The sequence below is a fragment of the Saimiri boliviensis genome, chromosome 8 (assembly GCF_048565385.1).
Source record: "Saimiri boliviensis isolate mSaiBol1 chromosome 8, mSaiBol1.pri, whole genome shotgun sequence".
NCBI lineage: Eukaryota > Metazoa > Chordata > Mammalia > Primates > Cebidae > Saimiri > Saimiri boliviensis.
Window position 1 is genome coordinate 124,257,789 of NC_133456.1, and position 19,090 is coordinate 124,276,878.

Below are 19,090 nucleotides of genomic sequence, written 5' to 3' on the forward strand. Positions count from 1 at the left end.
AGGCTGCTTGCCTGACATGGTTTCCGTCTTGAATAGTTGTTGAGTGAAAGGTAAAGTGTTTTGATTAAATATATATGTGTATGTATATGTGTGTGTATATATACATATATGTTCCCATAAGTGAAAAGACTTAAGTATTATTTTTGGGTGAGGAGGGTTAAATGTATTTTGCATTAAAAAAAAAAAGATATCCTCAGCCAGGCACGCTGGCACACGCTGTAATCCTAGCATTTTGGGAGGCCAAGGCTGTCGGATCATGAGGTCAGGAGGTCAAGAGCAGCCTGGCCAACATGGTAAAACCTCGTCTCTACAAAAATACAGAAATTAGCCGGGCATGATGGCGAGTGCCTGTAATCCCAGCTACTCTGGAGGCTGAGGTGGGAGAATCGCATGAAGCCGGGAGGCAGAGGTTGCCGTAAGCTGAGGTGCCACAGCACTCCGGCCTGGGTGACAGAGTGAGACTCTGTCTCAAAAAAAAAAAGAAAAAAGAAAAAAAAAAAGCTTAGCATGCTGGTGATGGGATAGGGGGTTCTATCAATTCTACCTGTTTACACAAAGGGCTGTGGAGAAAAATAATAAAAGAAACCTAAAGAGAACTCCTTCTATCCAAAGATGGAAGAAATAAGAGAGCATTATAAGCTTTTTTTTTTTTTTTTTTCCTGAGACAGAGTTTAGCTCTTATTGCCCACATTGGAGTGCAATGGCGCGATCTTGGCTCATTGCAACCTCTGCCTCCCAGGTTCAAGTGATTCTCGTGCCTCAGCCTCCCAAGTAGCTGGGGTTACAGGCATGCACCACCATGTCTGGCTAATTTTGTATTTTTAGTAGAGATGGGGTTTCACCATGCTGATCAGGCTGGTCTGGAACTCCTTAGGTGATCCGCCTACCTGTGCCTCCCAAAGTGCTGGGATTACAGGCATGAGCCACTGCACCCGGCCGTAAGCTATTGTTATAGTAAGAAAGGGACATCCCAAATCATATATGCAGTATTTACTATACCAGTTCAAACACTCAATATTGAATTAAGTATTCAAGGACTGTTTAGTTCTTGAATAATCAATTCTCAACTATACATTTTTAACGTATAAAAGGAAAAGAACAGGAAACACGAAGAAACAGGTAAAGAACTATGCTAGAGGACTGAAGTTCGATCTCCTATTCCAGGTGTGTTAGGCTGAAGTTAAGTACTCACCTTGGAACTGGATCTACAGAGGATGAAGATGGGACCTTGGAAACTTGGCAGTTCGCCGCGGCAGCCAGCTTTAAGGCAGATGATGGAACAGCACTTAAAGTCCTAGGTAGATGTCGTGCATTTATTGGGGCAATAGAGTTTACAGTGGCAACCGATGAAGGGACAGTTAATCGAATGTTGTTCCCAATCAGAACCTGAGTTGTTGCAGAATTGGCAGCAGTTACTTGATGACTCAGTGCACTGTGGGAACTTGAAGTCTGTGTGATATTTGAAGGCTGTAACAAAGCTGAACCTGCCGTTGATGGACTTGTATGTACAAGTGCTGTCGGTGTAGTACTACTGAGGTGTAAGCCCTTGTATACTCCTAGAGAGAGAGAGAAAGAAACATCTAAACAACATGCAAGTTTGCTGTTTATATTATAGATATATATTATAGATATAACCCTAACAATTTAAATGTCTTTATTCCTACCTGAGGCTGGAAGGACGCCATTCACCCCGATTCCAAGCACCACATCATCCTTCATCTTGAATCCCATCAGTTGTTCTGATGTCACCAAAGCAGAAGCAGCAAACTGAGCACTAGCAGAATCCAAAGTCTTAGAAACAAAACCCTGAAAAGAAAATATAGAAGAAATCTAATCAGTATCACTTAGTATCAAATCAGGATCAAAGCTACACAGGTATACCAAAATAAGCTTGAATATAATAAATGAAAATGGCAAACCACTGAAATCTCTTTCTTTTTTAGTACCTTAAGATGCAACAGTAATTATCTCTTTTGATAGTCATGTATTTGAAAAACGAAAAGTAATCTAAGTTATAAATTTAGCTTCGTATGTGACAATATATAACATGTGAAAGTCAATTACCAAAATAAGCCTTCTATAATGTGGAAACAGAAAACCTCCAACACAAAATGTTGGACAAGAAATATGCTAGTAAATACTTCAGGCTGGGTGCGGTGGCTCACACCTGTAATCCCAGCACTCTGGGAGGCCGAGGTGCGTGGATCACAAGGTTAGGAGATTGAGACCATCCTGACCAACAAGGTGAAACCCTGTCTGTACTAAAAATACAAAAATTAGTTAGGCGTGGTGGTGCATGCCTGTAGTCCCAGCTACTCGGGAGGCTGAGGCAAGAGGATCACTTGAATCCAGGAAGTGGAGGTTGCAGTGAGCCGATACCGCACCACTGCACTCCAGCCTGGTGCCGGAGCAAGACTCCATATCAAAACAAAACAAAACAAAACAAAACAAAACAAAACAAAAACAAAAAAACATTTCAGTGATTTGCAAATATATATAATGAATAAATGAATATGCAAACTTCCTTCACCTAACTTATACACACACACATATGTATACACACACAATGAAAGGCACCTTTGGGATAAGATAACTATCCCTTTAGAAATGGAAGTAACAAAATATCACATAATTTAACCCAGAAATTGATAGGCCCCTCAACTTGTTAAAAATGAATTTTCCCTGCAAGATGCATAGAGACGCAAATCTCAGCCTTTATGCCCCACATATGTTTAAATGGCAAACGTTTATCATGCTTTAGGTTTAAAAGTTATCTTTTCCAACAGCAAGAGAGGTTATTTTTGCATAATTTTAAAAGTCTTAGTAATAATTAACATGCCCAAGAGAATGAACTGGGTGGGGTTATATTCAAGAGGTCTATTAACAGACTACAGGTCAGATGGGAAGACAGTATCTTCATCTCATTTAACTAAGTGCTTTAGTTTTACTTTTTAAAATAGGGAGCAGAGGCAACAGCTTCCATACTCACCTGTAGTGTTCTTTCTAAACCCTGTATATTCAGGCGAAAGCCACTTTTCTGCTGGTTAGATGCAAGGTTCTATGACAACAGTTGGTAATTAGAGATGAACTCTGGTGGGAAGCAATGAGGGATAATCATAAGACAGACAAATCCCTCACCTGTGATGTGTTGGTGGAGGAATTACTATTTGCTTGCTGTTGCTGAATTTGTGCAAGCTGCTGTTTCTGCATGAGTGCCAGTTGCTGTTGATGTTGCTGGTATTGTTCGGCTGTAAATGCTGAACATAAAATAAAGAAACACTTTATTAAAATGCCCAGATATCATATATGTCTTACAATACTAAAATGAAAATTCTGAATTAAAAGAAATTTGTGCAAAACTGAAGCATCTGACAAAGGTTCATGATCCTGCTAAAGATCACTTCCAAATGAAGATTTCAGCATTTTTGCTACCACATTTAACAAGAGTGGCTTGAATTTAAAGAAAAAAAATTAAACTTCCTGAATTAAACACAGGAAAGATAACTGCTCACTTCCCAAGTTTCAACACCACTATTTTTTTTTAAGTATGACACTTGTTCTAGACAGTGTAGAAAGGTAATAACCTTTAAAATCCATAGATTTGCAATTCAACTTTGCACTGAGCTTGAGAGGAAATCTGATAATTACCATTTGGTTTCTATTTAATCCATATCTTCTCAATGCATTCAGGTGATCCCTAACAGCTCTGTGTATAAATACTAATTGTTTTACATAGTTTCTAATTATAGTCATTAAAAATTTTTTCCTCTATACGAAAGATCACAGTTATTGGTTGGTTTACTGCCTTTTATTTATTTATTTATTTAAGAACTCATCCTTTAACAGGAAGAAAAGAGGCTCCAATGTTAAGGTTAATTACTTTTCCCCACCCAATTAACCCACCTGGAAAAAATCCAGTCAATAAGAACGGAGTTGTTTATGCTGATTTACTGTACAGAATGATGTCTGAGGAAAGACACTGTGTTATGCTACTTATGTTTGTCTATGGAGAGCTCAGTTCTAAAAAAAACAAACAAAAAAATGTTGATTTATTACCCCCCCAAAAAAGTGTGCAATTTTTAAAAAGGAAACCTTTTTCTCTTTTTTGCCAATAAAAAAAAAAGCACATACAATCACAATACCTCTGACTTTAAAGGCTTCTTTAAGAAGCCTGTGATGTTTGTTTGAGTAAGGATTATTTTAAAACAAAAAAAGGTTTATCATGCATCCCTGGTTACCAGGGAATCTATAAATCATGCACATTTCCTCAATATAAAGTTTAGTGTTTTCAAAATACTGTCACTTAATTTGTTGCTGTTTAACTGTAGCTTGATAATTTAGTTAGAATATCATTTGAAGTTATATGATTTTCACTTATATAACTCATGAAGAATCTTTCTTTATCCTCCAGGATAGAGTTTCTGGTTGGTACACCTAGAAAATGTTTAGGTACAAATTCTGCCATAGTTTGAATGGATCAGAAAATTGTGAAATAGTAATATTCAAGAAAACTTCCTAAATTATTAGCATCTACACAGGCTCTTATACTTGAGTGGAATTAAGTTCTTGGGCTACAAGGGAAAAAAGTAACTTCTTGTTGGAAAAAATTCTACTATTGGTTTTCTTATTTTGTGTGTTAAAATCTGTTTAGTTGATACCTGTCCTTTGACAAACTCCATTTCCTGCTATGTTCATGATTCACAAATCTGCAATCTATAGAAAATATTTTTAATGACAATAGAATGCTCCCTAAATATGGATATAAAATAACTGCCAACATGATCATTTCCATATAAACAGAAATGTGTTGTATCAAAACTCAAAGAAAATCTAAAAAAAGTCAATGCTGTCCTAAAACAATTTCATAGTTAATATTTCTTATGTTTAAAAAAAATCCACAAAAAGCAATTATTTAAATGTAAGGATTCTTAATTCACTAGATACTTTTGCCAATATGTTTTTGAGATTTACAGTTTAATTTCCTAAGTTTTAGTGTGTTGCCTAAACCTTGACTTTTCTAGTAGGGAATGCTCAGTAAATTTAAAAGCAAACAAATCATCTTTTGGAAGGTCATCACATATATAGGAAAACAATAATTTAGCATTCACTGAATGCCTATGTATGAAATATATAAGAAAGTATTCTTTTGTATAACTTTGCTGATGTTTGTGTTTAAAACGTTATCAATAACTAATTAGAAATCAATATGAATAAACTCTAAATATTTTTGCCTTATTTAACATCTTAATTCTGGGTCTTTGAAGGTCTTCTGAATTTCATTTTTTTTTTTTTTTTTGAGATGGAGTCTCGCCTTTGTTGCCCAGGCTGGAGTACAGTGACTCGATCACAGCTCACTGCAACCTTTGCCTTCCCAGGTTCAAGTGATTCTCCTGCCTTAGCCTCCTGAGTAGCTGGAATTACAGGCGCCTGCTACCACACCTGGCTAATTTTTTTTTGCATTTTTAGTAGAGAAGGGGTTTCACCATGTTGGCCAGGCTGGTCCTGACCTTGTGATCCGCCTGCCTCAGCCTCCCAAAGTGCTCAGATTACAGGCGTGAGCCACTATGCTCAGCCAGGTTTTCTATTTCTTCTGAGAAATGAAATTCAATTCCTAAAGAAGGCAGGGTGAACGAGCAAAAAAACTTGGACAAAGGTAGTAAATATGGGCAAATGAAATCTGAACTGGGTTTTATGTATTATTTATTGAGAAAATTCCTCAGGTCTTTATCCTGAGACAACCTCAGGCCATGATACCATTATAACTTGAAAGTTTAACCAAATGCTAAATGAAACTAAGACAAAAATGGCCATCCTTACCCTCCCCAAATATCTATGAATGATCAAGATATCAAGGCAGAAAATTTTCAGGTTGTATGTCTACCACCTGATACAGTGTGTGAATCAAGTTTGTAATTCACACAAAGGTGGGTAAGATGGTTGCTGTTGACAGATGACCAAATCTAGAGTCAGAACCCTTTCACAAAACCAAAAAGTTCTGAGGTCAGGAAGGACCCTTGGAGGTTGTAGGATATCTTCCTACAACCTCATCTAGAGATGAAGAAACTTCTGAGGTCACACAGATGTAGCAGTGGAAGGAAAAGAGAACTCGAAAGCAATGAGATTTTACATTGCAAAAGCGATAGACAAAAATTCTCTCTTACATTTAGTATTTGCAAGAAATCTAACTTCTGATGTACTAACAGTATGAATCAAGTGCTTAAAATGTCTGTATACATGACAAACAAGGGTCTACGTGGGGAGGAGAGCCATGTATGGGACAGGATTAAAAGCTCCAAATATATATATATATATTTTTTTTTGAGATGGAGTTTCGCTCTTGTTACCCAGGCTGGAGTGCAATGGCGCGATCTCGGCTCACCGCAACCTCCGCCTCCTGGGTTCAGGCAATTCTCCTGCCTCAGCCTCCCGAGTAGCTGGGATTACAGGCACGCGTCACCATGCCCAGCTAATTTTTTGTATTTTTAGTAGAGACGGGGTTTCACCATGTTGACCAGCATGGTCTCGATCTCTTGACCTCGTGATCCACCCACCTCGGCCTCCCAAGGTGCTGGGATTACAGGCGTGAGCCCCCGCACCCGGCCCAAAAGCTCCAAATATTTAACCAGGAATGGGACTAGGAAGGGAAGCACAGCAGGACTTCAACTGCATGAAGACCATCATGATGCTGGAGCAAGGGCAAACTCACTTGGTATGCTTCCAGGAGCAAAACAGGGCCCTGCAGGTTTAAATTTAAGAAGGCAGTTTTTGGTTCAGTAATACACAGACAAACTTTCTAACCAAGATCCTCAAATAACTTGATCTAGAAAGTTATTCAATTTGCCTTCACTAGAAATACTTAGGCAGAAGCAGAAACTACCTTTGTTTTGGTAGCTTCTAAGTAACCAATTCTCTGGGGCAGAAATTGTTTTGATACAGGGTCTCATTCTGCTGCCTAAGCTGGAGTGTGGTGCTGTGATCTCGGCTCACTGCAGCCTCGACCTCCTGGGCTCAACTGATCCCCTCACTTCAGCCTCCCAATCAGTTCTAGCTGGGACTACAGGGGAATGTCACCATGCCTGGCTAATTTTTGTATTTTTTGTAGAGACGGGGTTCACCACATTTCTCAGGCTGGTCTTGAACTCCTTGGGCTTAAGGGATCCACCTGCTTCGGCCTCCCAAAGTGCTGGGATTACAGGCATGAGACACTGTGCCCAGACTAAGACTCTCTGAGTCCACCTGTATTATAGGGAAGCCATGGCACAGTGCACCAGCAGCTAGAACAGCCTACAGTTCAGACTGCTGCTCTGTGTGTTGCAGTCTTGTAGCTAAAGGTCATCAACTGAGACGATCAAAGAAGTGTGGCTGAGGGGAAAGTGATGGGCGCTACAGAAACATCTGGCCACGAAAGATGTTTAGATTACCAAAATGCACATTTCTTTTTTTTTTTTTTTTGAGACAGAGTCTTGCTTTGTCACCCAGGCCTCCCAGGTTCAAATGATTCTCCTGCCTCAGCCTCTCAAGTAGCTGGGATTACAGGAATCTGCCACCATGCCAGACTAATTTTTGTATTTTTAGTAAAAGAAGGGGTTTCACCATGTTGGCCAGGCTGGTCTTGAACTCCTGACCTCAAGTGATCCACCTGCCTCGGCTTCCCAAAGTGTTGGGATTACAGGCATGAACCACAGCACCTGGCACTCAAATATATACTTTGTTTTTAATAACAAAACCAAAAGTAACCTCAAATGCCTTATTTAAAAAAACCCTGAAATAGAATTTTATTTTAGTATACAGGCTGAACACTATTTCAATATAAAATGAAAGGCAACTTTAAAGAAATACAAAGTAAAATTATTCTTCAGGTAGTTATTAAAGTATGATTTCCTAATTAGTGAGACTGAGTTGACAAGATTCATGAGCCTTTATCAGCCATCTAGAAATCTAATTTGAACACCAAAGTGTGTCGTAATTCAATTGTTGGCAAACTATGACCAGACCTGACTTCATCTGGCTGTGAATGACTGAACATGAGATTTGTAGTTAAATATTCCTCTTAGTGTGAATATTCTTGTGCTTTATTATATGACTGTAAAACTAGTAATGTATGTTACTGCAAGTGCTACTCCAGACTCTGCTACAGATGTTATGTGACAATCCACTTTCTATAGTAAAAAAATTCTGAATTTTGGAACACATTTGAATTAAGTCAAGGTCACAAAATCTTATAAAATATTCAGTGCTCAAATCTAGAATTCCTTTTCTACAGTAAGATTAAAATTTTATGTTACAAACTAAATTACACTAAGTTACAGATATTAAGACTTGGAACATATCATTCTAACCACATATCTCCTATTCATTTATGAAAGTAAACCAAATCTTTACTGCAGACATGAGAGCTTAGGAAAATGAATTCGAATTCTGGTAAAATCTTATTGGAAATTAGGAATTCAGCTCTTGAATACAAAATTGTAGCTTAAAAATCACTTTCTGTTTCCAGTCTTTCTGAATTATATAAGGACTCTAACATAAGAGTCCTTAAGAATTATAAAAAAGGTATTAATTCTGCTATTCGATATCCACCAAACTCAAAACATATGCAGATGAATACTGAGTCACTGAACACTCAACTTTCCAAGGTGCTTTGTGAGTTAAAAAAAAAAAAAATCAGAAAACTGTATTTGGAAACTGTCCAAATCACCTATTAGCTGAAGATTATTAAAAATATACAATTTATCCTTAAGTACTAAAACCTCAGCCCCAAAATTCCACATACACATACGATCTTTCCCAGTTCCTCACCACGGTGTCATCTTGCTGCATGGCACCCAGAGGACCAAGCACTCAACACACCTAACTCACGAGGCTTCCTAACACTGGACTGCACTCAGGCTACACATTTGGTTACACAAATATGCAAAATAGTTAAGAGTGGGAAGGAAAGTAAAAAAGATTCTGAGTAGTTGAAACAGACTATAAAATTACTGTTAAAGGTCATGTACTTTAATAAATTAGACTTCTACTATCTTCATTTAGAACTTCCTATTTAATTTAAAAATGAGCTGGCTGGGCGCGGTGGCTCAAGCCTGTAATCCCAGCACTTTGGGAGGCCGAGGCGGGTGGATCACGAGGTCGACAGATCGAGACCATCCTGGTCAACATGGTGAAACCCCGTCTCTACTAAAAATACAAAAATTAGCTGGGCATGGTGGCGCGTGCCTGTAATCCCAGCTACTCAGGAGGCTGAGGCAGGAGAATTGCCTGAACCCAGGAGGCGGAGGTTGTGGTGAGCCGAGATCGCGCCATAGCACTCCAGCCTGGGTAACAAGAGTGAAACTCCGTCTCAAAAAAAAAAAAAAGAGCATAGGCCAGGTGTGGTGGCTTACGCCTGTAATCCCTGCACTTTGGGAAGCCAAGGCAGGCAGATCACTTGAGGTCAGGAGTTTGAGACCAGCCTGGCCAACATGGTGAAACCCTGTCTCTACTAGTAATATAGAAATTAGCTGGGCATGGTGGTGCACACTTATAATCTCAGCTACTTGGGAGGCTAACGCATGAGAATCGCCTGAAGCCAGGAGGCAGAGGTTGCAGTGAGTGAGATCACACCACGGTACTCCAGCCTGGGAGACAGAGTGAAACTGTGTCTCAAAAAAAAGAAAAAAAAAAAAAAAAAAAAAAGGAAAAAGAGAGTAAATAGGTAATTATTTAGAAAAGGGAAAATCAGCCCAGAGGGCATCACTGTGTTACAGTGTAAGTATAAATAACAATGATTGTGAATAATCAGAAATGGCATTATAACTCACATATGTGGCTTAAGTAGCAGGAAAGCTTATCAGCTGACTCGTATTTCACAAAATAGTTAAAACTTCCAAACTCATAAACAGATTTAGCATCTCTAATATGAAAGTCCAAAATCTGAAATTCCAAGATCCAAAACTTTTTCTGCATCGACCTGATACTACAAGTGGAAAATTCTACACCTGGCCTCATGTGATGGGCCATAGTCAAAATGCAATCAATACTTTGTTTCATGCACACATTTTTTTTTTTTTTTTCCCTGAGACGGAGTTTTGTTCTGTTGGAGTACAGTGGTGTGATCTTGGCTCACGGTAACCTCTGTCTCCTGGGGTCAAGTGATTCTCCTGCCTCAGCCTCCTGAGTAGCTGGACTTACAGGTGCCCACCACCACGCCAAGCCAGTTTTTGTATTTTTAATAAGAGGTTTTGCCAGTTTGGCCAGGCTGGTCTTGAACTCCTGACCTCAAGCGACCTGCCCATCTTGGCCTCCCAAACTGCTGGGATTACAGGCATAAGCCACTGTGCCTGGCCTGAATACAATTATTTTAAAAATACTATATAAAATTACTTTTAGGCTATGTGTGTAAGGTACACATGAAAAATAAATAAATTTCATGTTTTGACATGAGTCCTATCCCTAATATATCTAATTATGTATATGTAAATATTACCAAATCTGAAAAAAATCCAAAATCAGAAACACTCCTGTCCCAAGCATTTCATTTAAGGAATTCAACCTGTATCATGAAAATTAAGCCTTAAAAATTCCTTTAGAGGGTGCCCTGTCGGAGATTCCTCTTTTTTTTTTGAGATGGAGTCTCCCTCTGTCGCATAGGCTGGAGTGCAGTGGCACAGTCTTGCCTCACTGCAACTTCCGTTTCCCAGGTTTAAGTGATTCTCCTGCCTCAGCCTCCCCAGTAAATGGGATTGCAGGTGTGCAGCACCATGCCTGGGTAATTTTTGTATTTTTAGTAAAGACGGGGTTTTGCCATGTTGGCTAAGCTGGTCTTGATCCTAACTTCAGGTGATCTGCCCACCTCGACCTCCCGAAGTGCTAGATTTAGGCATGACCCACCTGTGCCTGGTCTGACTCTTCTCTTTTAATAAAGCCCAATACTGCCGGTTTTTCCGCTGGCATCAGACTACATCAGAGTTTCTTTGGTTAAGTGCCAAAGGAAGTAGTCTGGTTTGCATTTGGGGGCCATGTTGTATGAAAATTAAAAATTATCTTTAAAATTACAATTACTAATGAGTGAATTAAGATGCTTAACCTATGAATAAAGTGGCAATGCAGGTACTGATGCTGTAAGAGGAGCAACATATTCAACCTCCCCTACTCCAGACTCACCCTGGAGAATATATTCCTTGAGTAAACTGTATTTCGAAATCTGTGGAACACTTGGGCTGATTAATTTTTCTCTTTTTTTTTGAGACGGAGTCTTGTTGGGTCGCTCAGGCTGGAGTGCAATTGCGCAATCTTGGCCTCCTGGGTTCAAGTGATTCTCCCTGTGTCAGCCTCCGAGTAACTGGGATTACAGGTGCCTGGCACCACAACCAGTTAATTTTTGTGTTTTTAGTAGAGACAGGGTTTTGCTATGTTGACGAGGCTGTGGCTTGAATTGCTGACACTGTGCCAGGCCTGAATGTTCTTTTTTTGTCTTCAGGGGCCTGGAGTTGCATTAAGTCAAGTACACTTATGATACAGTTGCATTCTAACAGACTTTACAGAGTACGCAGAGAAAAGCTTTAGGTCTCTGGAATATTCACAAATATAAATGAACAGTGTAACCCTATGGTAGTCTTTAGGTATCTATCCTCTAAGTCAGGCGTCCCCAAACTGCGGCCCCCTGAGGCCATTTATCCGGCCCTCCGCCGCACTTCAGGAAGGGGCACCTCTTCCACTGGTGGTCAGTGAGAGGAGCACAGTATGTGGTGGCCCTCCAACGGTCTGAGGGACAGTGAACTGGCCCCCTGTGTAAAAAGTTTGAGGACGCCTGCTAAGTATTAGAATATCTAGCAAAATTTAAGGAGAAATTGAAAATAATTAAGACAAAAGGAAAACAAAATAGATAAACCAATTTTAATCAAAGTAGTATCAAGGCTGGGTGCAATGGCTCACCCCTGTAATCCTAGCACTTTGGGAAGCCAAGGCAGGAGGATCACTTGAGGCCAGGAGTTCAAGACTAGCCAGGGAAACAGAGAGAGATCCTGTCTCTTACAAAAAATTAGCCAGTCATGGTGGCCCATCCCTACAGTCCTAGCTATCCAGGAGGAAGGAGGCTGAGGTGGGAGGATCAGCTGAGTCTGCAAAGTTGAGGCTGCAATGAGCCGTGACTATGCCACTGGACTCCAATCTGGGTGACAGCAAGATCCTGTCTCCAATAAATAAATAAATAAATGGATAGATAGATAGACAGCTGTATTGCATAATGAGGGAAAGAAATGATAAAGAAGAAAAACTACAAGGTTACTAATGATTTCTTTTCAGCTAAGCTTCTGGTAATGCTCATCTTTTAATGTTCTTTGGCAAACACAAAGTAAGTTTTACAACTGTTATTAACATGCCTAAAGTAGTACAGCAAAACAATTTTCACACACAAAAAAAGCACATTATAAAATCCTTAAATCTGCCAAGCACGATGGCTCATGCCTGTAATCCTAGCACTTTGGGAGGCTGAGGCTGGCGGATCACGAGGTCAGGAGTTCGAGACCAGCCTGGCTGACACAGTGAAACCCTGTCTTTACTAAAAATACAAAAGTTAGCCGGGCATGGTGCGGGGGCGCCTGTAATCCCAGCTACTCAAGAGGTTGAGGCAGGAGATTCACTTGAACCTGGGAGCAGAGGCTGCGGTGACCCAAGATCCTGCCACTGCACTCCAGCCTCAAAAAAAAAAAAAAAAAAAAAAAAATTCTTTAAGTCTTTAGGATAGTTATATACCTCAACTTCTCTATTTAAGGGGTGGAGAAGATGAAGATTGGTGGAACATGCTTATTTTCTGAGAAGTCTCAAAGAATTTTATACAGCTTAAAAAGCTTAATTATCAGGGAAACCTATGAGAAGTTTATATTGTTAAAACCTCTACACTAACAGTATGTGTAAGTCTTTATTGAAAAGTTCTTCATTTTGATTCTTAAGACTATAAAAGTCGAGAGAAACTGGCTTTTGGTGACAAAGACAGTAACATTAATGGGATTATAAAAAAGCTGGTCCAGTTGAATTCTGAATTGTGATTATTTTTCTCAAGAGCTGAAAGACTTCCATTTCACAGAAGTACAGCTGACCCTTGAACAACATGGGTTTGAACTGCCTGAGTCTACTTACTTGTAAATTATCTTCTGCTTCTGTCTCCCCTTAGATGACAAGACCAACCCCTCCTCCATCTCAGTGTGACGATGATGTGGATAAAGACCTTTATGATGATCCCCTTACACTTAATGAGTAGTAAATGTATTTTCTCTTCTTTATGAATTTCTTTTTTTTTTTTTAAATTGAAACAGGGTCTTGCTTTGTTGCCAAGGCTGGAATGCAGTGGCATGATCTCGGCTCACTGTAGCTTCAACCTTCTGGGCTCAAGTGATCGTCCTACCTCAGTCTCCTGAGTAGCTGAGACTACAGGGGCTCACCACCATACCCAGCTAATTTTTGTATTTTTGGTAGAGATGGGGCTTCACCATGTGAATGCCAGGGCTCAAGCAATCTGCCCGCTTTAGGCTCTAAAGTGCTGGGATTATAGGCATGAGCCACCATGCCTGGCCCCATAAATTTCTTAAAAACATGTTCTTTTTTCTAGCTTATTGTAAGAATATAGTACAGAATACATATAATATACAAAACATGTATGTTTGAACTGTTTATGTTAACAGACTAATGGACTGTTTATGTTATTAGTAATTCTCATCAGAAGCAGACTATTAGTCATTAAGTTTTTAGGGAGTCAAAAGTTATACACTAATTTTGGACTGCATGGTGGGGGGGTGCCTCTAACCCTCATGTTGTTCAGGAGTCAACTGTACTTTTTTTTAACCACCAAGTAAATTAGTTTATGGAACATTTTCTGGAGGTCTTTAAGAATCAGAGCAAATGTTCATACTCATGAGGCAGTTTAACTATAATCCTACTGAGTGAATTAGGCAAACAATAAATATTTTTATAATCCTAAAATCTACATTTAAATTACCTTTACAAACATCTGTGGTAACATAATTTAATTGTGAATTTCTACAATCCATATGCTTCAAATAACACAGACTTATGCTTTAAACCAGACAGCTACGATTATAGGAATATTTTAAATAAACAGATTTATTTTAGACACATTTCATATAAAAGCCATAATATATTATCTGAAAACATTTCAAAATATTAACCCTTTAAACGTTCTTCTCTGAAAAGTTAGTTTCTCTTTTATAAATTATTCTGAATTCTTGTGTCAGCATATAAGGTTATGTATATATATTCACTTGCTGGTCTCTATGTTAAAGCGGACTAAGTAAAAACTAGAGAGATATCTGAGCATAAAACAGTTAACAATTTAGGGCCCATTTTCTTTTCATACTATGAAAAAATATGAGGAATCTTGTGGTTCATGGACTATATCCAGAACAAAAATGTCACACATTAAATAGAAATCAACCATCTTTGTATGCGGGTATGTTTAAATGAAAACACATACATACAAACTCCTATAGCAACAGGATTCAAATAAATACTTAGATCAAGGTCTTTTTAAAAAAACAACCACCACCACCAAAAAAACGGTTAGAAAGAAAAGGACTTTTAGCTATAAATGGAATAGACCACATAAACAAATGGCAAAGGTTGAATCTGACATTTCTAGAGAAATGTACATCGTAGCAGTAAACATACCGAAGTGTGCTGAACCACTGCTGCTTTTACTTTGCGTAGAGGTACTGCATGTCTGGGTCCCCGGCTGTGCTGTTCCTGTTCGGTTTATACTCCTATAAAATTTTCTACAGGAGAGTTCATCATTGTCACTGTCATGTAGGGATGGTGTCCGAGGCCTAAAATGCCGCCATCTACATGATTTGATATTGACTAGTATCTGACTGAGGTCTTTAGAGAAAGATTTGTCCGAGGTATTTGTTTCTGAGGTATTGGCAAACTGATTGACTGGAGAATGTTGTGGTGAGGAAAGCATTTCCAAATCCAGATGGTGAAACACATTGTCATAGTCTGAATGAGCTCTGTCCAGTAAGACCCTATAAAGTCAGACAAGAAATATTTATTTAAAATAGCTATTCAAAGATTATATATGACAGCGTTTTCTTTTCCCCCCACAACTGCCAAAGGCCAACTCATACCGAATATTTAAAAGCTTTAAAGTTGATTATTTTAGTATTTGGTTCTTAAAGGCTACCATCTCAATTTCTAATAAAAGTTCTTTTAACAAATTGTTTTTCAACCAAAGATTTTCACTTCCATTACAAAGCCCCAAAATGAATGCTTTATAAAATGTCACTAACAAATTTATTCTATATTTAAACAAAAACTTCATTCCTTTGGTGGGGGATGGGAAGGAAGGGAGAAGAAAGAAGAAAAGCAATAAAAAACATAGCATTTTATACCACTAATATTTTTTTACAGAGAAAATATTTGAGATCCACTATTCTAGAGGATATATTCCTATGTCATTTATTTATTAATTTTTTTGAGATGGAGTTTCACCCTGTCACTCAGACTGGAGTGCAGTGGTGTAATCTCAACTCACTGCAATCTCCACCACAGGGTTCAAGCAATTATCCATGCCGAGTAGCTGGGATTACAGGAGCCTGCCACCATGCCAAGCTAATTTTTGTGTTTTTAGTGGAGATGGGGTTTCCCCAGGTTGGCCAAGCTGGTCTCAAACTCCTGACCTCAAGTGATCTGCCTGCCTTGGCCTCCCAAAGTGCTGGGACTACAGGCGTGAGCCACCATGCTCGGCCTCTTATGTTATTTTTGTTAACTTATAAATGGCTCCAACTCAAAATAATAACATTGATTAATGTTAGTAATAGAATAAAATATAGCCAACGTAGAGATTTTTCACTGCTCCTGGTATCAACATAGTGATGGAAAAAAAGGGCCTAAATAAAATGTATTTTAGTGCCTAGATAATTCTTTTTTTTTTTTTTTTTTTTTGAGACGGAGTTTTGCTTGTTACCCAGGCTGGAGTGCAATGGCACGATCTTGGCTCACTGCAACCTCCGCCTCCTGGGTTCAAACAATTCTCCTGCCTCAGCCTCCCGAGTAGCTGGGACTACAGGCGCGCGCCACCGTGCTCGGCTAATTTTTTGTATGTTTAGTAGAGACGGGGTTTCACCGTGTTGACCAGGATGGTCTCGATCTCTTGACATTGTGATCCACTTGCCTCGGCCTCCCAAAGTGCTGGGATTATAGGCGTGAGCCACCACGCCCGGCCGCCTAGATAATTCTTAACCAATGTTTAAATGATTTTAAAAATCCTCTGCAATTAAGAATTAAAGATTAAAAAGCCTATGTATAAGCTATTAGTTTATCATAAATACACCCTTGGGTTTCTTTCTGAAAAAGTGCCTTGACACCATTATCTGCTTTCCCTTTAAATTTTGCCACACATTATACATTAACGTCTCTGCATTCCTTGAGTTTATGTGTTTTGCTATTTATTTCATGTCCCCATACAAACAACTTCTTGCATAAAGGCATTCAGGGTATGAAACAAGGAATTCTATAAGGTTTAAACATGGAAGAACAATTAGATCCTGACAAACTATGATGTCAAGATCAGGTTATGCATGGATCCTTTTCATTGTCAAGTTAAACCCATTATACTAGTTAGTGTGAACAACTTTTCTGCAGTTTCTTTAACTTAATACACTGTGTGCAATCAGGATTCACATTTGTCTTCATCTGTTGCCTTTTCTCACAATTCTATCCCTTGATAATTCCTCTGAGGTTTTCCACCTTGGGGAGAAAAGCAGGTCCATTTGAGTTATGTCAAAAGCTATAGATGTGTAAGAACCAGGTAGCATAGCAGCAAAAATACTCTAGTCAACAAATCAGTTAAGAATAGCAGGCCGGGCGCGGTGGCTCAAGCCTGTAATCCCAGCACTTTGGGAGGCCGAGGTGGGTGGATCACAAGGTCGAGAGATCGAGACCAACCTGGTCAACATGGTGAAACCCCGTCTCTACTAAAAAAAAAAATACAAAAAATTAGCTGGGCATGGTGGCGTGTGCCTATAATCCCAGCTACTCAGGAGGCTGAGGCAGGAGAATTGCCTGAACCCAGGAGGCGGAGGTTGCGGTGAGCCGAGATCGCGCCATTGCACTCCAGCCTGGGTAACAAGAATGAAACTCCGTCTCAAAAAAAAAAAAAAAAAAAAAAAAAAAGAATAGCAAATAGGAACTAATGAGCTGTTCAGAAGGATTAACTGACTTTACAAGTTAGATTCGATCACCCTAATGCCTAAAATATCCCTCTGCTAGGAATACGGAAATATCTTACCTTCCACCGCGCCCAACCCGTCTTCGTGCAAATCCAATACACCTTTGGGGTACGGTGAGAGTAGTTAAGCAGTATCTATATCGCACATCCCCTAATCCTCCATCTTTAGGACTAGTCCAAGGCCAATTGCCAGTTTGGTCTAAGTGAGGCTTAAAAAAAAAATCCAAATTATTTTATTTTGTCAGTTAAAGGTAAACAGTTTGTTATTTACAAAGACAGTCTAAAACTTACAGCATAGTACTGACAGCCTGCTTTCCTACGGAAAGCAAAAGGACCGTCAGGATCATTGTCTTCCTCAGCTTCCGAAGAGCCAGACAAAACCTTTAAATGAAATAAAGAAAGTGGGTCAGATATGTGACTTCCTACATCCTTCCCTCGACATTCACAGAGAATCCTATTTGTACCTGGGAGAGAGGTTCTTCATCTGAGCTGGGAAAGTCATACTGATTCAGATCTTTAGCATTGAAGACCGGCAGTGCAGCAGGACTCGTCTGTTGGGGAGTAGCAGCGGCAGACGATGGTAAGACTTTGGGCTTCTTTTCATATTTCCGTTTCGGTCGGATAAGATCGGCTTTATCTTGCTGCAACAAAGACATGAATTAATTACATACCAGAAACCATGTTCAACCAACTTGCAGTTTTGGGGGAATTTAAAAAAGAAGTTTATTGCTATAATGAGGGCATTCATATTCATAAGAGACACAAGACTCTGTATATGGCCATCTTATATTGTAAAGTCTAGAGAAGTTGGCCTCCATGAAAGCATAAATTTGTCCTACAATCTAAACATAATTCCACAAACAATTTTGTTTCAATTAAAGCAAAAGGAGAGAACAGAAGTTCTCCAACTTCTGAAGTCTTACAACTGCAATTAGTATATTTACTGCTGGCTTCTCTCTTTTTCTTAATTTTCTATGAAAATTCTAGAAGAGAAATTTTTTTTTTAAAGGAGATTGTCTAGTCCTTATTCTCAAGAAATAATAAATATAGGACAAAGAATAATGAAAATGTCTTTGTAAACACACAAAGCAAACTACAGGTAACTGTTAACATACTAGAAAACAAAGCCATAATGCTGAGTGAGGGGTTATACAAATAAAAGAGTAGTAAGGATTTGCTGGCTGAGCAATGAAAGCTTTCTGAAATGATGAATTTTCAATAGTTTTAGAGAATAAATATATGAAATCATTAAATACGGGAAACGTAGGATAAAATATACAGGCAAGAGTAACTGAGCTGATGGAACACAGCATGTTAGAAACATGTACTGCAGATGATGGCAAAAGTTGGGAGAAGTATGAATTTGATATGTAGGTAATAGGTATGGAAAAGTAGTGGCAAAAACTGTATTTGTTGGAAAGGAAAAGATCATGGCAAGCACCACATTTGTGTAAATATGCTAAATATTTATGTTACATTTTATGTAGTTTATGACATTATGGTTTTTTAGGAAAAGTTAACAATCAAACTACAAGGTTATCTCTACAATTTCTACTGTGGTATTTGACAGGATAATAACATCAAAAGCTAGCCATGGCAATGCAAAACATTATATAAAAGCTAACATCAACTGTCAGCGAGGGCAGTACTTAGGACTACATTATTATCTATTACTTTTCTTTTCTTTTTTTTTTTGAGATGGACTCTTGCTCTGTCGCCCCGGCTGGAGTGCAGTAGTGTGATCTAGGCTCACTGCAACCTCTGCCTTCCAGGTTCAAGTGATTCTCCTGCCTCAGCCTCCCAAGTAGCTGGGATCACAGGTGCACACCACCATGCCTGGCTAATTTTTTGTATTTTTAGTAGAGATGGGGC

The 19,090-nt window shown here is 39.0% G+C and overlaps 1 protein-coding gene across 4 annotated transcripts in view; it reads right to left on the reverse strand.

Moving 5' to 3' along the window:
• Nucleotides 1-19,090, reverse strand: part of EPC1 (enhancer of polycomb homolog 1) — a 112,007-nt gene that overhangs the window by 3,566 nt on the left and 89,351 nt on the right. For 2 of the 4 annotated variants that reach the window (XM_010349052.3, XM_039478795.2), the window contains exons 7-14: nucleotides 17,683-17,859; nucleotides 17,510-17,599; nucleotides 17,279-17,427; nucleotides 14,662-15,014; nucleotides 3,139-3,257; nucleotides 2,990-3,058; nucleotides 1,665-1,806; nucleotides 1,193-1,556 (exon numbers count right to left, since the gene is read on the reverse strand). In XM_010349052.3, coding sequence (XP_010347354.1) covers nucleotides 1,193-1,556; nucleotides 1,665-1,806; nucleotides 2,990-3,058; nucleotides 3,139-3,257; nucleotides 14,662-15,014; nucleotides 17,279-17,427; nucleotides 17,510-17,599; nucleotides 17,683-17,859 — 1,463 coding nt within the window. The remainder of the gene's footprint in view (nucleotides 1-1,192; nucleotides 1,557-1,664; nucleotides 1,807-2,989; nucleotides 3,059-3,138; nucleotides 3,258-14,661; nucleotides 15,015-17,278; nucleotides 17,428-17,509; nucleotides 17,600-17,682; nucleotides 17,860-19,090) is intronic. The other 2 variants (XM_003938377.3, XM_039478796.2) reach the window with 1 other exon arrangement.